This window comes from Cnephaeus nilssonii (assembly GCF_951640355.1).
Source record: "Cnephaeus nilssonii genome assembly, chromosome: 1".
NCBI lineage: Eukaryota > Metazoa > Chordata > Mammalia > Chiroptera > Vespertilionidae > Cnephaeus > Cnephaeus nilssonii.
This window is the reverse complement of record NC_137072.1, coordinates 27,716,387-27,734,984: the sequence shown is the minus strand read 5'-3', so window position 1 is coordinate 27,734,984 and position 18,598 is coordinate 27,716,387. Positions and strand designations below refer to the sequence as shown.

Here is an 18,598-nt window from a genome sequence, read left to right as displayed (position 1 = left end):
GAAGAAGAGAAAGAGCAAGATACTATTTGAAGAAATAATGACAGAAAACTTCCCCCACCTGGTGAAAGAAATAGACTTACAAATCCAGGAAGCACAGAGAACCCCAAACAAAAGGAATCCAAAGAGGACCACACCAAGATACATCATAATTAAAATGCCAAGAGCAAAAGACAAAGAGAGAATATTAAAAGCAGCAAGAGAAAAACAGTTAGTTACCTACAAGGGAGCACCCATACGACTGTCAGCGGATTTCTCAACAGAAACTATGCAGGCCAGACGGGAGTGGCAAGAAATATTCAAAGTGATGAATAGCAAGAACCTACAACCAAGATTACTCTACCCAGCAAAGCTATCATTCAGAATTGAAGGTCAGATAAAGAGCTTCACAGATAAGAAAAAGCTAAAGGCGTTCATCACCACCAAACCAGTATTATATGAAATGCTGAAGGGTATTCTTTAAGAAAAGGAAGAAGAAGAAAAAGGTAAAAATAAAAATTATGAACAACAAATACATATCTATCAACAAGTGAATCTAAAAACCAAGTGAATAAAAAAATCTGATGAACAGAATAAACTGGTTAATATAATAGAATCAGGGGCATAGAAAGGGAGTGGACTGACAATTCTTGGAGGGAAAGGGTTGTGGCAGGTGCGGGAAGAGACTGGACAAAAATCGTACACCTATGGATGAGGACAGTGGGGGGAGGGTAAGGGCAGAAGGTGGGGTGGGAACCGGGTGGAGGGGAGCTATGGGGGAAAAAAGAGGAACAATTATAATCTGAACAATAAAGGTTTATTAAAAAAAAAAAACTGTTCTAGTTCTCTTAGTCCTTAAATTCATTTAGTTGGCATTTACTATGCCAGACTCACATATAAAACAATGAAAATTTGGCAGTATATACTATTAAATTGATGGTGTGATTTTAAAATGCTATGACTAAGAATATATTCAGAATAATGTTTACAGGCATGTTTTGAACATCCCCCCCCCCCCTTTTTGGATCACAAGCTATACTATTAAGATGAAGTCTTTAAGTGTCAACATGTACAAATTTGTATATTCAATTGCATGATTTATGAGAATGAATTATAATTTTTAGAGCTATAAATAAAATATGAAGTCTCTGGGTTTCTATTCAACCACTGGTTTGCAATCCTCATTGGTTTTTTCCAGAGACTTTATACTCACTTGGAATTTAGGAAATAGTACTCAGATGGGAGGTGGACAAAATGAAATGACTTATAGTGACTCTAATGCTGCCCCTCATACTAAGTCTGTAGAGTGTATTTCATCCAAAGCTTGGTGCAGCAGCCAAGCTAGAAAAAAGTGGGTCAGTAATCCCTTAAAACCCCTTGTATCTTTCTTACTTCCTTTGCCCCAGGTTTCTTACTGTGCTCAGACCACTCCCCAAGGGCATACATATTAATAAAACTTACTGCTGAATAATTTAGAATAGACATTTCTCTAAAATTGTGACCCAACATGTTCTCAAAGACTAATCAGAAATGACCAGGTCCTTACTCTCAGCCCTATCCCTTAACCATATCAATTTCTTCCCCTCATCCCTCCTCTTGTGCCAGTTTCTTAACTGAAATGTGAAGTCACTGCAGTTTTCCCATGTAAATGGATGGGCAAATCTGTCCTCCTAACAGATACCCTTCTGGAGAAATGAGAGGGCTGGCTTCCTGGGTTCTCTTAGCATTGCTTCCTCTGAGTACTCCATTTATTTTCCTCTCCCACTAACTCTAAGTCTTGTATTCCTAATTAGTCTTGTGGACCCAATACTTATTGTTGATCTATTTATCCTGCAGCATGGCGATAATATGTATCATTGTTAGTGTAATTGATCTGCAAATTGTTGTAGAGACTATTTAAACTAGTTTTAAGTTAAATCTCTGCTTTTGCTACCCTAATCTACAAAATGTCAGCATACCAAAGTGCTTATTAATATGTTAAAATGTTACTAAATACACATGTAACTACAAAAGCATATACAATTGGTGGACTTTAGAAAAGTTGAATGGCTCACAGAACACATGTATATACTTTTGGCATTTAATTGTTTTAAGTGGTGTAACATCTTTTGAGGTAAGTTCAGGGCTGAATTTTCCTATAGCCATCAGTTTATAATAGCCAAGTTTATTCTTTCAATTTGAAGATTTCTATGACCCAGGATATGGTCTATTTTGGTGAATGTCCCATACGTTCTTGAAAAGCATGTATTCTATTGTTGGATTGAGTATCAACTGAATCCAGTTGATTGATGGGTGCTATTCATGTCTTCTCTATCCTTGCTGACTTTCTGTAAGCTAATTGTTACTGTGAAAGGAATGTTAAAGTTCCAGCTATAATCGTGCATTGGTTTCTCTTTCCTTTCAGTTGCTTCTGCTTTGTACAGGCATACCTCATTTTATTGCACTTCTTAAATAGTGCATTCTCATTAACATCAAGGCAAGACCCTCCACCAGCAAAAGGGTTACAACTTGAAGGCTTGGCCGATAGTTAGCATTTATTTTTAGCAATAAAGTATTTTTAAAGTAAGGTATGCTGCCCTAACCGGTTTGGCTCAGTGGATAGAGCATCGGCCTGCAAACTGAAAGTAAGGTATGCTGGTTTTTGTTTTATTTGTTTGTTTGTTTGTTAGACATAATCCTATTACATAATAAGTTACAGTATAATATAAACATAATTTTTATGTACACTAGGATACCAAAAATGTCATGTGACTTGCTTTATTGCGACTTTTGCTTTGTTGCAGTGGTCTGGAACTAACCTGCAATAACTCCAAGCTAAGCCTGCATATTTTGAAGCTGTTAAGTACATACACATTTAAAATTATATCTTCTTGGTGAACTGCACCTTTTATATCCACTCCACCTGTCTTTTGAGTAGTGTTTACATGGTATATCTTTCATCCTTTTACTTTTAACCAACCTATATATCATGTGAAGTGAGTTGCTTATAGACAGCATTGGGTTTATTTTTTCCTATCTTTTCACTGGTGTGTTTAGACCATTTTCATTTAATGTAATTATTTATCTGTTTGGATTTAGTCCTACCACATCTTATGACTTTTCTGTTTTTCCCCCTCTATTTTTTGTTCCTGTTTCTTCTTTATTGCCTTCTTTTAGGTTATATGAGCATTTTGATTAAGATTTTGACTATTACTTCTTTATATATATATAGGTTTTTTTCAGTGGTGGCTCTAGAATGAATTCTTAAGTATCTAAGAGTGAGCTTTTTCTTTTTTCAAGAACTATGCTTTCACCTGTTGCCAGCTTCTCATATAAATACTGTAAATGCTCTTGTTTAGGTAGCTCAGCTTCTGGAGTTGAGGGAATTTCAAAATCAGAGGAGCTCTGTGAATCTGCATTGGTGCTAAGAGTTAGCAACTTTCTTTCCTGAGGTATGTGTTTCCCACTGCTTACAGTGGTTGGTTCTCCAGCACTAGAAACTACATCTTCAGAGTAAGTATCCTTTGGGCAAAGTACATTTTGTTCCATCTGAGAGGCAGGAAGATTCTCTTTGACACTTGGTCTGTAACTACCTTTGTTCAAGGAAGTAATATCCCCCCTGTTTCTCTCTTGGGAAGATAACAAAACAGTGTCAGACTGGCTGTCCCAGCCTTGACTTCCTTGTTCTGAGATGTGTGTAGACTGAGAGGAATTCTGAGAAGAGATGTGAGTTGACTCGCCATCAGAGTCACTGAAAAGCTTTGGTGACTGAGAACCCCCTGCCTCTGTGGAGGAAGGGAAGTTTTCCAAACCGCAGTCTGTGTCGTCATCATTTCTTTTAAAGAATACGTCCCACTGTGGTACTTCCGCATCAGTCTTTTGCTGGTGTGGAGGGCTCGGATCTCCTTGACATGAGGCTGGGATTTGTAATTCTTCTTCACTTTCACTGTTGGATTCTTCACAGTCTATAAAGTTTGCCCAAAGAGAGGTTTTCATGCTCTTTGCTTTGATGCATCCTGTGCTTTGTCTCAGATTTTCAGGCTGGTTTTGTGATACTACAGTCGTTGGAAATACCACAGGGTGACAAGTTTGCTGGTTTGGAACTTTGTGCCTTAAAGGTACTGGCAGAGGATCATCAAAGAGGTCATTTTCCTCCTCTTCCTCTGGGGGGACCAAAAAAAAAAAAAGGATTTAGAAGAAACACAGAATGCCAATTTGTAACATTTAACTATGTTTTTAATTCATGGAATTGCAAATAATTGGGAGTTTACTCTTCCAAGAGCAATTAAAAGGCCCCTTATTCTTGGGATATTCTGAACAATTTACCACTCTTCAGCTTACAATGTCAGACAGTGAATAGAGAATATAGACCTGTGTTCCCCAAATTAAGGTCACAATACCTGTATTCGTGGTTTTCAAACCTGGTTGATCATCATCTGGAGAACTTTTTAAAAAACACAACTTTCTATATCTCATTCCAGACCTATTGAATTCCTTAAGGGAGGATCCAATAATTTGATTTTTGCTTTATTTTTTTAAAGTTCCACAGCTGATTCTAATCATCAGCCAGGTTAGTGAACCACTCACACTAGAACAAAGGTTTGTAAATACTAGATGCTCAAGTTGGCTGATTTAATATAATGACAACAGTTCATTATTTTCTAAAGTTTTCCCACTATAAACATTTTATTGATACCTACTTTGTGCTTGTTATGAGCTGAATATGTTTTCCAAAAATTCATAATTTGAAGCTCTATCCCCAATGTGATGGTATTAGAGGTAAGATGATAATTAAGTTTAGATGAGCTCCTGAGGATGGGACCCACACGATAGGATTAGTATTCTAGTGAAAAGAGTAGGACAGATTTCTCAATGCCCATGTACAAGGAAAGACCTGTGAGCACACAGTGAGAAGGCATCTGTCTACAAGCCAGGAAGAGGCATCTCACCAAGAACTGAGTCTGCCAGAACCGTGATCTTGGACAGAACTCTGAGCAGTAAACATCTATTGTTATAGCAACCAGAGCTGGCTAGTTCACAAGGCTGTGATACATACTAGGGCAGTGGTCGCCAACCAGAGCTCCGAAAGGTTGGCAACCGCTGTACTAAGGGGAACACACAGATTAGATCAACTTTAACCAAAATACTCAATAAACCACATGTACAGTCACGAGACCACTTTTTGTTCTAGTGCTGAATCTGGTGTTAACTTATAACTACCTACTACTTAAAAAGATAACTATTTTCCCAGTGATAAAAGGATATAGCTAAAAACTAGTTTGCAAAGCCACTAAAAAGGTGGATCACAGAGCCGTCATCCAGCTCCCATTTTATCAATGAGGAGATAGGTCCAGAGAAGGTATGTGATAATGCAAAGGTCAAAAAACTAGTGAGCCAGTGTGGCTCAGTTGGTTGGGCATCATTCCAATCAACAAAAGGTTGCCAGTTGGTTCCCAGGTTGCAGGCTCAATCCCTAGTAGGGGGCATACAGGAGGTAGCCATTGGTTTCACTCTCTCCCCCTCTCTCCTTAAAAATCTTAAAAAAAATAAAATAAAATAGATAGGCAGAGAGCCAGGGAACCCAATTCCTAAAGTCCTATGTTCTGATTAAAAATTGTTTAAACAAGCAACTATTTATCTTTCTTTTCTAAAGGACTTAAGGTGACTGAGATGTTTACCTATGGTATATGGAATCATCAGTCTACAAGGCATGGATTTGTTTTTTAAATTTTAATTTTTATTGTTGAGATTATTATAGATGTCCCTCTTTTTTCCCCCCATAGCTCCCCACCACCCAGTTCCCACCCCACTTCAGGCCCTTGCCACCCTATTGTCTGTGTCCATAGGTACTGCATACATGCATATAAGATCTTTGTCTAATCTTTTCCCGCACCCGCCCCCCCACGCCCTCTTCCCTCTGAGAATCGTCACTCTGTTCTATTTCCCTGCCCCTGATTCTATTCCATTCACCAGTTTATTGTTCATCGGATTTTGTATTCATTTGATTTTTAGATTCACTTGTTGATATATATGTATTTGTTGTCACTTTGTTCATAATTTTTTTATCTTTACCTTTTTCCTCTTCTTCCTCTTCTTAAAGAATATCCTTCAGCATTTCATATAATACTGGCTTGGTGGTAATGAACTCCTTTAGCTTTTTCTTGTCTGTGAATCTCTTTATCTGACCTTCAATACTAAATGATAGCTTTGCTGGGTAGAGTATTCTTGGTTGTAGGTTCTTTTTTTTTTTAATATATACTTTATTGATTTTTTACAGAGAGGAAGGGAGAGGAACAGAGAGTCAGAAACATTGATGAGAGAGAAACATCGATCATATGCCTCCTGTACACCTCCTATTGGGGATATACCTGCAACCAAGGTACATGCCCATGACTGTAATTGAACCTGGGACCTTACAGTCCGCAGGCTGACGCTCTATTCACTGAGCCAAACCAGTTAGGGCTGGTTGTAGGTTCTTGCTATTCATCACTGAATATTTCTTGCCACTCCCTTCTGGCCTGCAAAGTTTCTGTTGAGAAATCAGCTCACAGTCATATGGGTTTTCCCTTGTAGGTAACTGTTTTTTTCTTGCTGCCTTTAAGATTCTCTCTTTGTCTTTTGCCCTTGGCATTTTAATTATGATGTGTCTTGGTGTGGTCCTCTTTGGATTCCTTTTGTTTGGGGTTCTCTGCGATTCCTGGACTTGTAAGTCTATTTCTTTCACCATGTAGGGGAAGTTTTCTGCCATTATTTCTCCTAATAGGTTTTCAATATCTTGCTCTCTCTCTTCTTCTGGCACCCCCATAATTTGGATGTTGGTACGCTTGAAGTTGTCCCAGAGGCTCCTTACACTGTCTTCATATTTTTTAATTCTTTTTTCTTTTTGCTCTTCTGGTTGGGTGTTTTTTGCTTCCTTGTATTTCAAAGCATTGACTTGATTTTTGGGATCCTCTAGTCCAGTGGTCGGCAAACTCATTAGTCAACAGAGCCAAATATCAACAGTTACAACAAAATATCAACAGTTACAACAATTGAAATTTCTTTTGAGAGCCAAATTTTTTAAACTTAACCTTTTGCACTCAGATGTCGAGTGTGACTCGACACGGTTAGCATCGGTAGCAGCTCGAGAAAAAAGCGAGTGCAAAGGGTTAAACTTCTTCTAACGCCACTTCTTCAAAATAGACTCACCCAGGCCGTGGTATTTTGTGGAAGAGCCACACTCAAAGGGCCAAAGAGCCACATGTGGCTCACGAGCTGCAGTTCACCAACCATGGCTCTAGTCTACTGTTGAACCCCTGTACATTATTATTTCAGTCAGTGTATGCTTAATTTCTGACTGGTCCTTTACCATTTTTTTGGCATTCTCACTAAGATCCTTGAAGGTCTCACTAAGTTCCTCAGAGCTTTCTAGAAGATTCTTGAGTAGCCTTATAACTGGTTTGGAACTCTATCTCCAATAGTTTGCTTTCTTCCATTTCTTTTATTTGGGACATGTTTCTTTGTCTCCACATTTTGGCTGCTTCCCTGTGTTTGTTTCTATGTATTGGTAGCTGCTAAGTTTCCTTGAGTTGATAGAGTGGCCTTGTGTGGTTGGTGTCCTATAGGGCCCAGTGGCTTAGCCTCCCCAATCACCTGAGGTGGACACTCTTGGTGTACCCCTTTGTGGGCTGTGTACACAGTCTTGTTTTAGTTGAGCCTTGATTGCTGTTGGTATCACTGGGAGGAATTGACCTCCAGGCCCATTGGCTGTGGGGACCAGCTGTGTCTACAATGGATGAGCTGCTGTGTAGGCAACACCCTTATGGGGCAGGACTTGCTTCAGTGGGGCTTTGGTGCTCACTGAGTCTTCCCCTTAAGTGTGTCTCTTATGAATGTGAAGAGTTGTAATCTGGTATGGTCTCACACTGACCACTGGGTACACTGGCTCTTGGATTTCCAAGGAGGTACAAAGTCAGCCACTGCCTGGGGCCACCAAGCAGGAATTACAGAGATCTGCAGATTCCTCCTCTTTGTATTGGGTTGGAAGTGCCCAGATGAGGTCCAGCTGTGAAGCAAGGTAGGCTGGTGCTGGCCTTGGGCCTTTTATTGATAGCTTTGGGGCTCCCTAAACCAGCTGCAGCTTGTTTAACAGGTTTTAGGCTGAGAAAGGACAGGCCATTCATATGCAAAAGCCGCTGCGCACAGCTTGGGTGGGGTTTTAAATTGGGTGAGGGAGGGTCTCAGGGAATCTCCAGGGTGGAGGGAACAGAAATGTCTGCCAGTCAGCCCTGCACCGGGGAGGTCCCAGCATGGGAACAATGACTGCTGCAAGCACCTCCATCTGGAAGAAAGCTGCCCTCGCGTTCCTGCCCCGATGCCAGACAGTCCAGTTTCTCCCCATATCTGTCTGGGTCCCCCAGAGCCTCGCCTGGCACTGGAGCTCAGAGGAAGTGGGAGCTTGTAAATTCAGTTCACAGTTTGGCCTTTTAAGAGGAGCAGCTGGATCTCTAGCAGCCTCTGTGTCACTCAGCCCCAATCCGCACTGGTTTTTATCGTCCGTAGTTCTTACTGCCCATAGTGACTTCTTTCCCCAGCTATGGAACCCTGGGCTGGGGGCTGGTGTGGGGCTGGGACCCCTTGCTCCTCCAGGCGGCCTCTGCAGAGGCGATCTCCCTCCTGATTAAAAAAGTGACACACCCGGGTGCCGGACCAGCCCATTCCACGCCTCCGCACCTCCTACCAGTCTCCATGTGCTTTCTTCTTTACCTCTCTAGTTGTAGTACTTCCGAAACTCAGGCCGATTTCCCACAGTTCTGGGTGATAGTTGTTATGTATTTTAGTTGTAATTTTGATATGGTTATGGGAGGCAGAATAGGTTTTTACCTTCGCCGCCATCTTGGTTCCTCCTTTATTTTAATTTTTTGGTGAAAATATTTTTATTGACTTCAGAGAGGTTGAGGGAGATAGAAACATCAATGATGAGAGGGGATCGTTGATCGGCTGCCTTCTGCACGCCCCCTTCTGGGAATTGAGTCTGCAACCCAGGCATGTGCCCTGACCTGAAATCGAACTGTAATCTTCTGGTTCATAAGTTGAAGCTCAACCCCTGAGCCACACCAGCTGGGCAGGATGGTTTTATTTTAAGCCATGGATTATACATTTGTTTTAGCTCTCCTCCACTACTGTGCCAAAGCTATCTTTTTGTGTCATCTCCAAGTTGTACAGTTTCATGGTCTTCGGGATGTTTCTATACCAGCATCATGATATGTTTCAACTTTAAAATACTTTAATCTGTCAAAACATTTTCACATTAACTCACCTGTATACATCTGTATTCATTCTGTTAAAATAATATAAATTTAAATTTCTCTATATAAAACTGGAAAAAAAGACATAACACTGCAAAAATATCACAATAAATATGAAAGTGTTTAAATCCTTAATAGTGTTTACAAACTGATACACCTAAACCCAAATTTAAAAAAGGGATAAATGTCAAATATGTCATAGATATCGTCCACCAGCATGCACTAATGTCTATGTCAATTGGTATAATCGTACTGGAAGACATTGGCAATATGTATTAAGCACTTAAGTTTCTAAAATGTAACCCAATATAATGAGAAAATTGAAATAGACAACATACAGTATTGTTCTATTATCTGTAAAACTGAGAAGTTAGAAATAACCGAAATGTATAATAACCGAAATGTATATGACAAAGTATATAGCCATTAAATTGGCACTTTTGAACAACAAAAACTTAGTGTGTGTGTGTACACACACACACACACACATATATATACCGTATTTTCTGGCGTGTAAGACGACTTTTTAACCCAGGAAAATCTTCTATACGCCCAGTCGTCTTATACGCCGGAAAATACGGTATATATAGGTATGTATGTGTGCATGCATGTATATACAGTGACCCATGATGCTTTTCAGCCTGTATACAACTATACAATCTTATATTTGTTAGATCTCTTAAATATTCTCACATTACTTAGTACACACCCCTTGCCATAAACACCAAAGTGTCCTTCTTGCCCAGTCCAACAACTAAGAGTCTTACACAACTGGAGAACTTTAGGACACCGCTTTTGCACTACGATTACTACTGTCTGTTCTCAATGGTGCCTACAAAATGTTGCTTTTAAACATGTTCAATATCCACCCCTTTGAGTTTGGTGGATATTTATATGAGTTTGGTGGGTATTTATATAAATGAATAAGGAAAGAATCACTCTTCCTTAGTATAAGATGTATTTCCCCCACCTTTCTGCATGTCTGATAATTTTTTATTGAATTGCCATACATCCTGAACTTGACCTTATTAAATTCTGTATATTTTGGGATTTCTAAAAATATTCTTAAGCTTTATTCTGGCATGTGGTTAAGGGACTTGTAAAGTTTGTGCCTTTTGTATATTGCTTTTTATCTTTGTAATTTTCCCCCCCACTGAGATAAGGCCCTCAGTATTCTTACAGTAAAACACCCCGTAAGTTATGGTGTTCCACTCTGGCTGTTGGGAATAGGCACTGTTCCTAGCACTGTGTGCATTCTGGGCACTGTGTAGAGTGATTCTTTCCCAGGCCTCAGGGGATGCACTGCATCACAAGTAAGCACTGATCAGTATGCTGAATACTCAGGGGGCTCCTCATAGCTGTTGGGAGCAGCAACTCTACTGCTTTCTCCTCTGGGGACTCCAGCCACCTTGGCTTCCTCAAATTCCCAGGTATATCTCCTCAAGTCAGGGGTGCTGATTTTGGGCTCTAGCTTGGTGTCCCCTTTTGCCTGAAAACCAGTAAGCTACGGCAATCTTAAGGCTGTTTCACCTTTCTCAGGTGTCACTGCCCTTCATTGCCTGATGTCCAGTTTCTTATATGTTGTGTTGCTTTTAGTTTTTTCAGATGAGAGTTTCAATGTAGCCCATTACTTTCTTAACTGGAAATAGAAATCTTAAATATTTTTTGTGAACTTAATAATTTGTATCTTTTATGTACCTTCCAAATGATACTTGATTTTTGGTTGGGCCACTAGTATAAGAGTTTTTTAATTATTGTTCACTTCAAATTTATTTGTGTTTTTTTCTTTTTTCCTCTAATCTTCACTGGAAAGTGAAAGTAGCAATGAAAGAAGGAAGAAAAGTTTAGGGAAAATCCATTTATATAAGCACTACCAATCAGTCTGATGGCAGGGAATGTTCAAGAATTAATAGCACAGCCTTTCCTATGGCCTATACCAGTGGTCAGCAAACCGCGGCTCGCGAGCCACATGCGGCTCTTGGGCCCCTTGAGTGTTCTAACGCCACTTCTTCAAAATAGACTCGTCCAGGCCGAAAACCGACTTCTGCACATGGGCCACGAAGTTTCAATCGCACTGTACGTGCGCGCCCGCACGTGGTATTTTGTGGAAGAGCCACACTCAAGGGGCCAAAGAGCTGCATGTGGCTCACGAGCCGCGGTTTGCCAACCACTCGCCTATACAAACCATGGGGCACATATCCAGAAAGCTGAGAACATTCAACACAGGCACAGTTCTCTTTGGCACTTGTTTTAAACCATGAAGGAGATGGAACGCCTGGTTTTACAGGCTGAAGATGGGAAAGCTAAGCACGTCCTTAGACCATGTGACAAGTTTAAGTGACAGTGAGTCCCAGGCCTACCTCTACCCAATGCAACTCTCACCAGAGCAGTCTTGTAGGAAAATCACACTTCTGACCCCAGGGTCATCATTCTTACCAGAGTCCAGGTGAGTTGTTCTAGCTCTCTTCAGTTTTCCAAGTGGTTTGTACTTTGGCTCAGTGCTTTGGGAAGATCGGCATAAAGGCTTTAAGCTGAAATGAATATGAATAATTTATTTTTCCTGCTGGGAAAGCTGCTGGAATGTAAGCATCATTTATAGAGATTATAAAAATGTGACCATGGGGGAAATAATAATTACTTTTAAAAATTGAAAAGCAGCCCTGGCCAGTGAGGCTCACTTGGTGAGAGTGTCATTCTATACACCTAAAGGTCACAGGTCCAATTCCTGGTCAGGGCACATACCCACGTTGCAGGTTCGAGCCCCAGGTGGGTGTCTATGGGAGGAAACCAATCATTGTTTCTCTCCCTGTCTCTAAAATCAGTAAAAACAAAACAAACAACCCAAAAATATCCAATAATTAAAAATCATTTCAATATAATAAAGTGCTAATACAATCTGGTGAGTATCTAATTGTAGGGTTAAGGGAAAGCAAAACTCATCTTTTCTTGCACTGCAGGAAAGCAGGTCCCTATTCTAAAAAACTGAATACAGTGACACCTTCTGGCTTTCAGTGCAATATAGCTAGCTGTTTTCCCTTTCCTGTTTGTTTATCTCTTGCAAGAATCTCACACATTTGATCACTTCCTTCTAGAGGCTGAAAGCTAATACTCAGTGAAGATGAAATATAAAAGGGCACAGAAATAAGATTTGAGGGTGTCCTGCCCTTTTTTGAGGGCCTTACTGTCTGCTTCTGTATGCCAGTTCCCAGAAACCTTTAAGATTATGTATAACATACCTACTTAAAGTCATTATGCTCCCACCCAGACACTCATTCACAGCCACAATCACTTTAAGTCCTTGCCCCTGTTCTCATGCTGGAAACTATTCTCTGGACCCATCCCATTCAATAACACAAGTTCCATAAGTAGCAACAACTTACATTTCTATAACCTTATCCACAGTTGTGCCCACTGGAATTACATTTGGATATGCATTCACAGGGCAGAGATAGCTTAAGAAATCTTCAATCTAAAAGAAGGAAAATAAAATGGATCAATTATCTCAACAGTGAAAAATCTGGGTGTGAGAGGCAAATAAATGGAGGCCAGGGGAAAGAAGCAGAAAACTCATGGCTGTGGTTCTCAATGCTTGCAGCATATGGAGCTCACCTGGGGATCTCTTGGGAAAAAGAAATACCCAATGCTCAAGCCTCACCCCAAAGATCCTTTTAACACTGTCAATGGGGCCTGGGATTCTGTATTCTTCAGGTGGTTCTGTGCCACAGTAAGAACTAACAATCACTGATTAATGGGATTCAAAGATTCTGTATTGCTCTGGCTGGGTGGCACACCAAAGGGTCACAGCCCACATAAACACATGCGGGAGGCAACCAATCGAATGTGTGTCTCTCAGATTGATTTTTTTTTCTCTTCCTCCCTTCCACTATGTCTAAAAAGCAATGAAAAAAATATATTTGGGTGAGGATTAATAAAACAAAAAATGATTCTGTATTTTTTTATGACCTTGGTGTTCTCATCTAAGGTCAGACATTCATTAACACATCCCCTTCAAGTTAGATTAGCTGAGTACTTAATATACATAAGACAACAAAGTCTGAGAATTATACTTCTTGAGTAACATCAGCAGAATGGCAGCGAGAGAGATCCCCTTGAAATTTCAACAATTTAAACAGCTATAACTCAACAAAGGATTCCCTACTCAACATACAGGCACACCTGATAGATCTTCACCTAAAGGTGAGCAAGTGGAAACAAAACGGGGTTGGGGGTGGTTAAAAGGGCTCAGACTAGCCATGGGCTCAGCCCTGCAGCTGGGAGCTCACAGCAGGACTCGGCCTGGAGAGGGGAAGAATCCTGTTTGGCTGGCACTTCCTTCAGCCAGGAGGACCAGAGATTCGGTGGGCATTCCCCCAGAAGTGAGCAGAGACCTGGGCAAGGACACAGCACTAGGGTACTGCTGTGTTTGTCAGATAGTTGACATTTCAGACAGAGAAACAAATCCACGGAACCCTACCACTATGTAACCTCCCAGTACTCGCCTCCCTTGGTTTTGGGTTGCAGGACACATTATCTGCAAACACAAAAACTGGTACTATACCAAGCATGTCAAACTCGCGGCCCACGGGCCACATGTGACCCACAACAAATATTTTTGCGGCCCAGCCAATATAACGGTATGTAAGAAACATTTTAATAAAAATTTTGTAACTTAATTTTTACAATATCCTGTTATATATAACTATTAATAATGAACTACAATGTGCGCTAATGATTGATTACTATAACTGTGTTGCATTCATTTCCCTTACGCACCTTACATGAAGGTGCACCATTTGTCTCCACTGATACTAGCAGCGAATATTTTAGCAGCCGATTGCCATGTGATTAGTCTTGTACTGACTTGTTTGGTGTGCACAACAGGAAATATTTAGCTTTTGGAGAACAAGAAAAATAGGTTAGTTTGCGTTATGCTTATTTGTGCAGTTATTCAGTGTCTGGTAAGTTAATGTTCAAGAAAAAAATATTAATTTTTGTTTAAATGTTCTATTATTTTATGTTAAAGATTACTCATTTATTTCAGCCTTTTGTATTCAGCATGTCTCTATCAAAATAAACATACATTTCTATGAAAATTGAAGCTTTTGTTTTTTTGCAGCCCACATATACAAACCTTGTTTATTTGGCCCGTTTTAGCCTTTGAGTTTGACATGCTTGTACTACAGAATCAATATTTCCCCTGAGCAAAGGGTGTACTCTGTGACTGGTCCCTGGTCAGGGCAAAGGGGTTACCCCATGAAGGTCCAAGGTTGCCATTACCAGGAGGGTAAAACAAAAAAGGCAGTGGGTTCCACCAGTCAACCCCACACCCGCACATTGCCACTACACTGATGGGAGCCAGAGACGCAGCAGGATTCAACATTGGGATTTCACGCAACTAAAGACCTTGTGATTCAGTGCCACTTCCTGGAAAATAAGAGAAAGACCTCTTCATAGTAATCTAGAGATGTACCACTCATACGTAGATGCTTAGATAGAGAAGGAACCCCTCAAATGCCATGAATAACCAAGGCAGCTCAGAAAGAAAAATCAAAAATCCCCAGAAAGCATACTTAAACACATGGAAATATGATATAGAAATGACAGAATTCAAGGTTGCAGTTCTGAAAATATACAGGCAATTTATTGAACTCAGAAAACAAATTAATAAACAAAATGTGTACTTTACCAAAAAGGTTGAAACCTTTAAGAAGAAACAGGCCTGGTCGGTTGCTCAGTGCTTAGAGAACTGGCCCACGCACTGAAAGGTGGCAGATTTCAATTCCTGGTCAAGGGCACATACCTTGGTTGCAGGCTTGATCCCTGGCCCGGTAGGGATGCATGCAGAAGGCAACCAATGTGTCTTCCTCACATAAAAGTTTCTCTCTTCCCCCCTCCCTTTTACTCTCTCTGAAAGCAATGGAAAAAAAAATCTTCAAATAAGGATTAGAAGAAAGAAAAATAAATTCTGGAGATTAAGAACTCAATAAGAGAGATCAAGAGTAAACTAGAGAGCATAGGAAATAGAGCTGACCAAATGGAGGAAAGAATTAGTGATATCAAAGATAGAAATCTAGTAATGATGCAGAGGGAAGAAGAGAGATTTGAGGAATAAAATAAAATGAAATCTGTAAGAACTATGGCTCTATCAGAAAAAGCAATATAAGAATTAGAAGAAAAGAGGGAGAAGGGGACAGAGAGTCTATTTGAGCAAATAGTTGATGAGAACTTCCTAAACCTATGGAAAGAGCTCAATCCTCAAATCCAAGAAGCAAACAGAATAACTAGTTACCTCAATCCAGAGGCCTTCTCCAAGGCACATTGTATTAAAACTGTCAAAAATTAATGCCAAAGGAAGAATTCTCAAGGCAGCCAAGAAAAAGAAGAAAGTAACATCAAGGAAAGCCCATTAGATTATCATTGGACTTCTCAGCACAAACTCTACAAGCCGGAAGAGAGTGCAACCAAATATTCAAACTATTGAGAGAAATTACCAGCCAAGAGTAATATATCCAGCAAAGTTATCCTTTAAATATGAAGGAGAAATAATTTTCCAGGTATATAGGAGCTGAGGTAATTTATAACTGGAAGACCTCCATTGCAGGAAATATTCAAAGGGGTCATTCTAATGAAACAAAGACAAAAGGTTGCAAAACTATAAGATCAATAAACAAAGCATTAACGGATAATTTGTGATAACAAAAACATAAAAGGGCAGGGGATAAAGATCTGAATTTTGCAAAGGAGGACGGAGATCAGATGCATTCAAATGAAAAAACAAAACAAAACAGTATACATAAAGCTTTCTTTTTCATAAACCTAATGGTAACTACACACAAAAAGCACTAACTGAAACATATAACTTCCAAAAGAGGAAACAGGAAAGAAGTATGGAATAACAGCAAACAAAAACAAAAGACAGAAACAAAGGAAAAGAACAAATGGAGGCAAAGCCACCAGAAAACAAAAGGTAAAAGGAAATCCTCATAAATCAGTAATTACCCTAAATATAAATGGACTAAATTCACCAATAAAGAGGCACAGTATAGCAATCTAATTAAAAAAGCAAACAAACAAATATATGCTGTCTTCAGGAGACACATCTAAGCTGCAAAGACAAAGTTAGACTCAAAGTGAAAGGGTGGAAAATGATTCTCCAGGCAAATAACATCCATAGAAAAGGAAGTGTAGCCATACTTATGTCTGACAAAATAGGTTTCAAAATAACAAAAGACAAAAATGGACATCTGATAATGATAAAGGGGATACTATATCAAGAAGACAACCAAACCATCAACAAAATGAAAAGGGAGCCCACTGTATAGTAGAACATATTTGGCAATGATACATCTGATAAAGGTTTAATATCCAAACTATATAAGGAACTCATACAACTTAAAAGGAAGCTAATCCAATTTAAAAATGGGCAAAGGACCTAAATAAGCAATTTTCCAAAGCAAACATAGATGGCCAAGAGACAGATGAAAAAATGCTCAAAGCTGATTATCAGAGAGATGCAAATTAAAACACCGGTCAGAATGGCTGTCATCAACAAATGACAAGTACTGGTGAGGATGTGAAGAAAAGGGAACCCTAGTACACTGCTGATAGGAATGCAAACTGGTACAGCCGTTAGGAAAAACAGAATGGAGTTTCCTCAAATAATTAAATGGAACTGCCATTTGACCCAGTGATCCCACTTCTAGGAATATAGCCTAAAAAACCTGAAACACCAATTAGAAAGAATGTATGTGCCCCTATGTTCATAGCAGCACAATTTACAATAGCTAATATTTAGAAAAAGCCCAAGTGTCCATCAGTAGATGATAAAAAAAAGCTGTGATACATTTACATCACCATGCAGCAGTAAAAAAAGAAGAATCTCTTACTCTTTGAGACAGCATGGTGGGACCTAGAGAGTATTATGCTAAGCAAAATGAGCCAGTGAGAGAAAGATAAGTATCACATGATCTCATGAACATATGTGGAATCTAATGAACAAAATAAACTGATGAACAGAATACATCTAGAGACATAGAAGCATAGAACAGACTGCAGAATCTCAGAGGGAAGGTGGGGTGGGTGGATGGATGGGAAGAGATCAACCAAAGAACTTGTATGCATATATGTATAACCCATGGACACAGACAATAAGGTGGTGAAGGCCTGGGGTGAGGGGTTGGGGTGGGCTAGAAAGAGTTAATGGGGGGAAAGGCAGAACATATGTAATACTTTCAACATTCTTCTTCAGTCCACAGGGAACATTCTCAAGGATAGACCAAATATTGGGTTACAAAACTAGCCTCAACGAATTCAAGAAGACTGAAATTATACCAAGGATATTCTCTGACCACAATGCTTTGAAATTAGAAATCAACTGCAAAAAGGAAGTAAAGAAACTCACAAAGAAGAAATAAGAGGTGAGATCAAAAGATAGAGAAACACGAGAATGACAATATGACATACCAAAACTTCTGAGATGCAGTGAAAGCAATAAGAGAGAAGTTTATATCATTATAGACCTACCTCAACAAACAAGAGAAAACACAAACAACCTAACATTATATCTTAAAGAACTAGAAAAAGAACAAAAGCAACCCAAAGTCAGCAGAAGAAAGGAAATAATAAAAATTAGAGCAGAACTGAATGAAATACAGAAAAGATTATACAAAAAAATTAATACAAATAGCTGGTTCTTTGAAAAGATTAATAAAATTGACAAACCCCTGGCTAGACTCACCAATGAAAAAAAGAGAAAATATTCATATAAACAAAATCAGAAATGAAAGAGGAAAAGTTACTACAGACATCACAGACAAAGGATCATCTATAATAATAAAAGCATAATATGCAAATAGACCGAACGACAGTCCGGACAACCTTCTGGACGACCACGCTATGACACACACTGGCGCCATGCCAGCCAAGGCGGGTGCAATGCCATTGGTCAAGGGACCCCAACATTGCCCCATGATCGCCCTGCAGAGGGAGGCTCAGGCCACCTGCTGGTGGGGCAATTAATTGGGGGGGGGGGCGGAGGGTCTCCACGATTGCCTCAAAGAAGGAGGCCCAGGCCACCCTCTGCACGGCGATCAATTGTGGAGCTCCGGCCGAGTAGGTAGGGCCTCCCTCTGTGGGGGCAATCAATCTGAGGGCCCCACGATCAATCAACCTACAGAGGGAGGCCCAGGCCTGCCAAGCGATTGCACTCCACGCCTGTCGCCCCCAGAGGAAGGTGACTGGTGGTGGGGGAGGGAAGGCAGTGCTGCACAGATGGCAAGCAGTGGCAGCGGCGCGGGCGGGGCCAGCTGCCAGCAGCCAGGGGAAGGAAAGGCCCGGTAGGCCCTGATCCCTGGCCA

At 40.1% G+C, this 18,598-nt stretch overlaps 1 protein-coding gene across 4 annotated transcripts in view; it reads right to left on the bottom strand.

Annotated features, from left to right (window-relative positions):
* Window positions 1-257: 257 nt before the first annotated feature.
* Window positions 258-18,598, bottom strand: part of DCLRE1C (DNA cross-link repair 1C) — a 64,634-nt gene continuing 46,293 nt past the window's right edge. The window contains exons 11-13 of one of the 4 annotated variants that reach the window (XM_079772095.1): window positions 12,623-12,711; window positions 11,679-11,773; window positions 258-4,118 (exon numbers count right to left, since the gene is read on the bottom strand). In XM_079772095.1, coding sequence (XP_079628221.1) covers window positions 3,220-4,118; window positions 11,679-11,773; window positions 12,623-12,711 — 1,083 coding nt within the window. In that variant the 3' untranslated portion in view covers window positions 258-3,219. Of the gene's footprint in view, window positions 4,119-11,678; window positions 11,774-12,622; window positions 12,712-18,598 lie in introns of those variants that run through there. The other 3 variants (XM_079772094.1, XR_013813575.1, XM_079772098.1) reach the window with 3 other exon arrangements.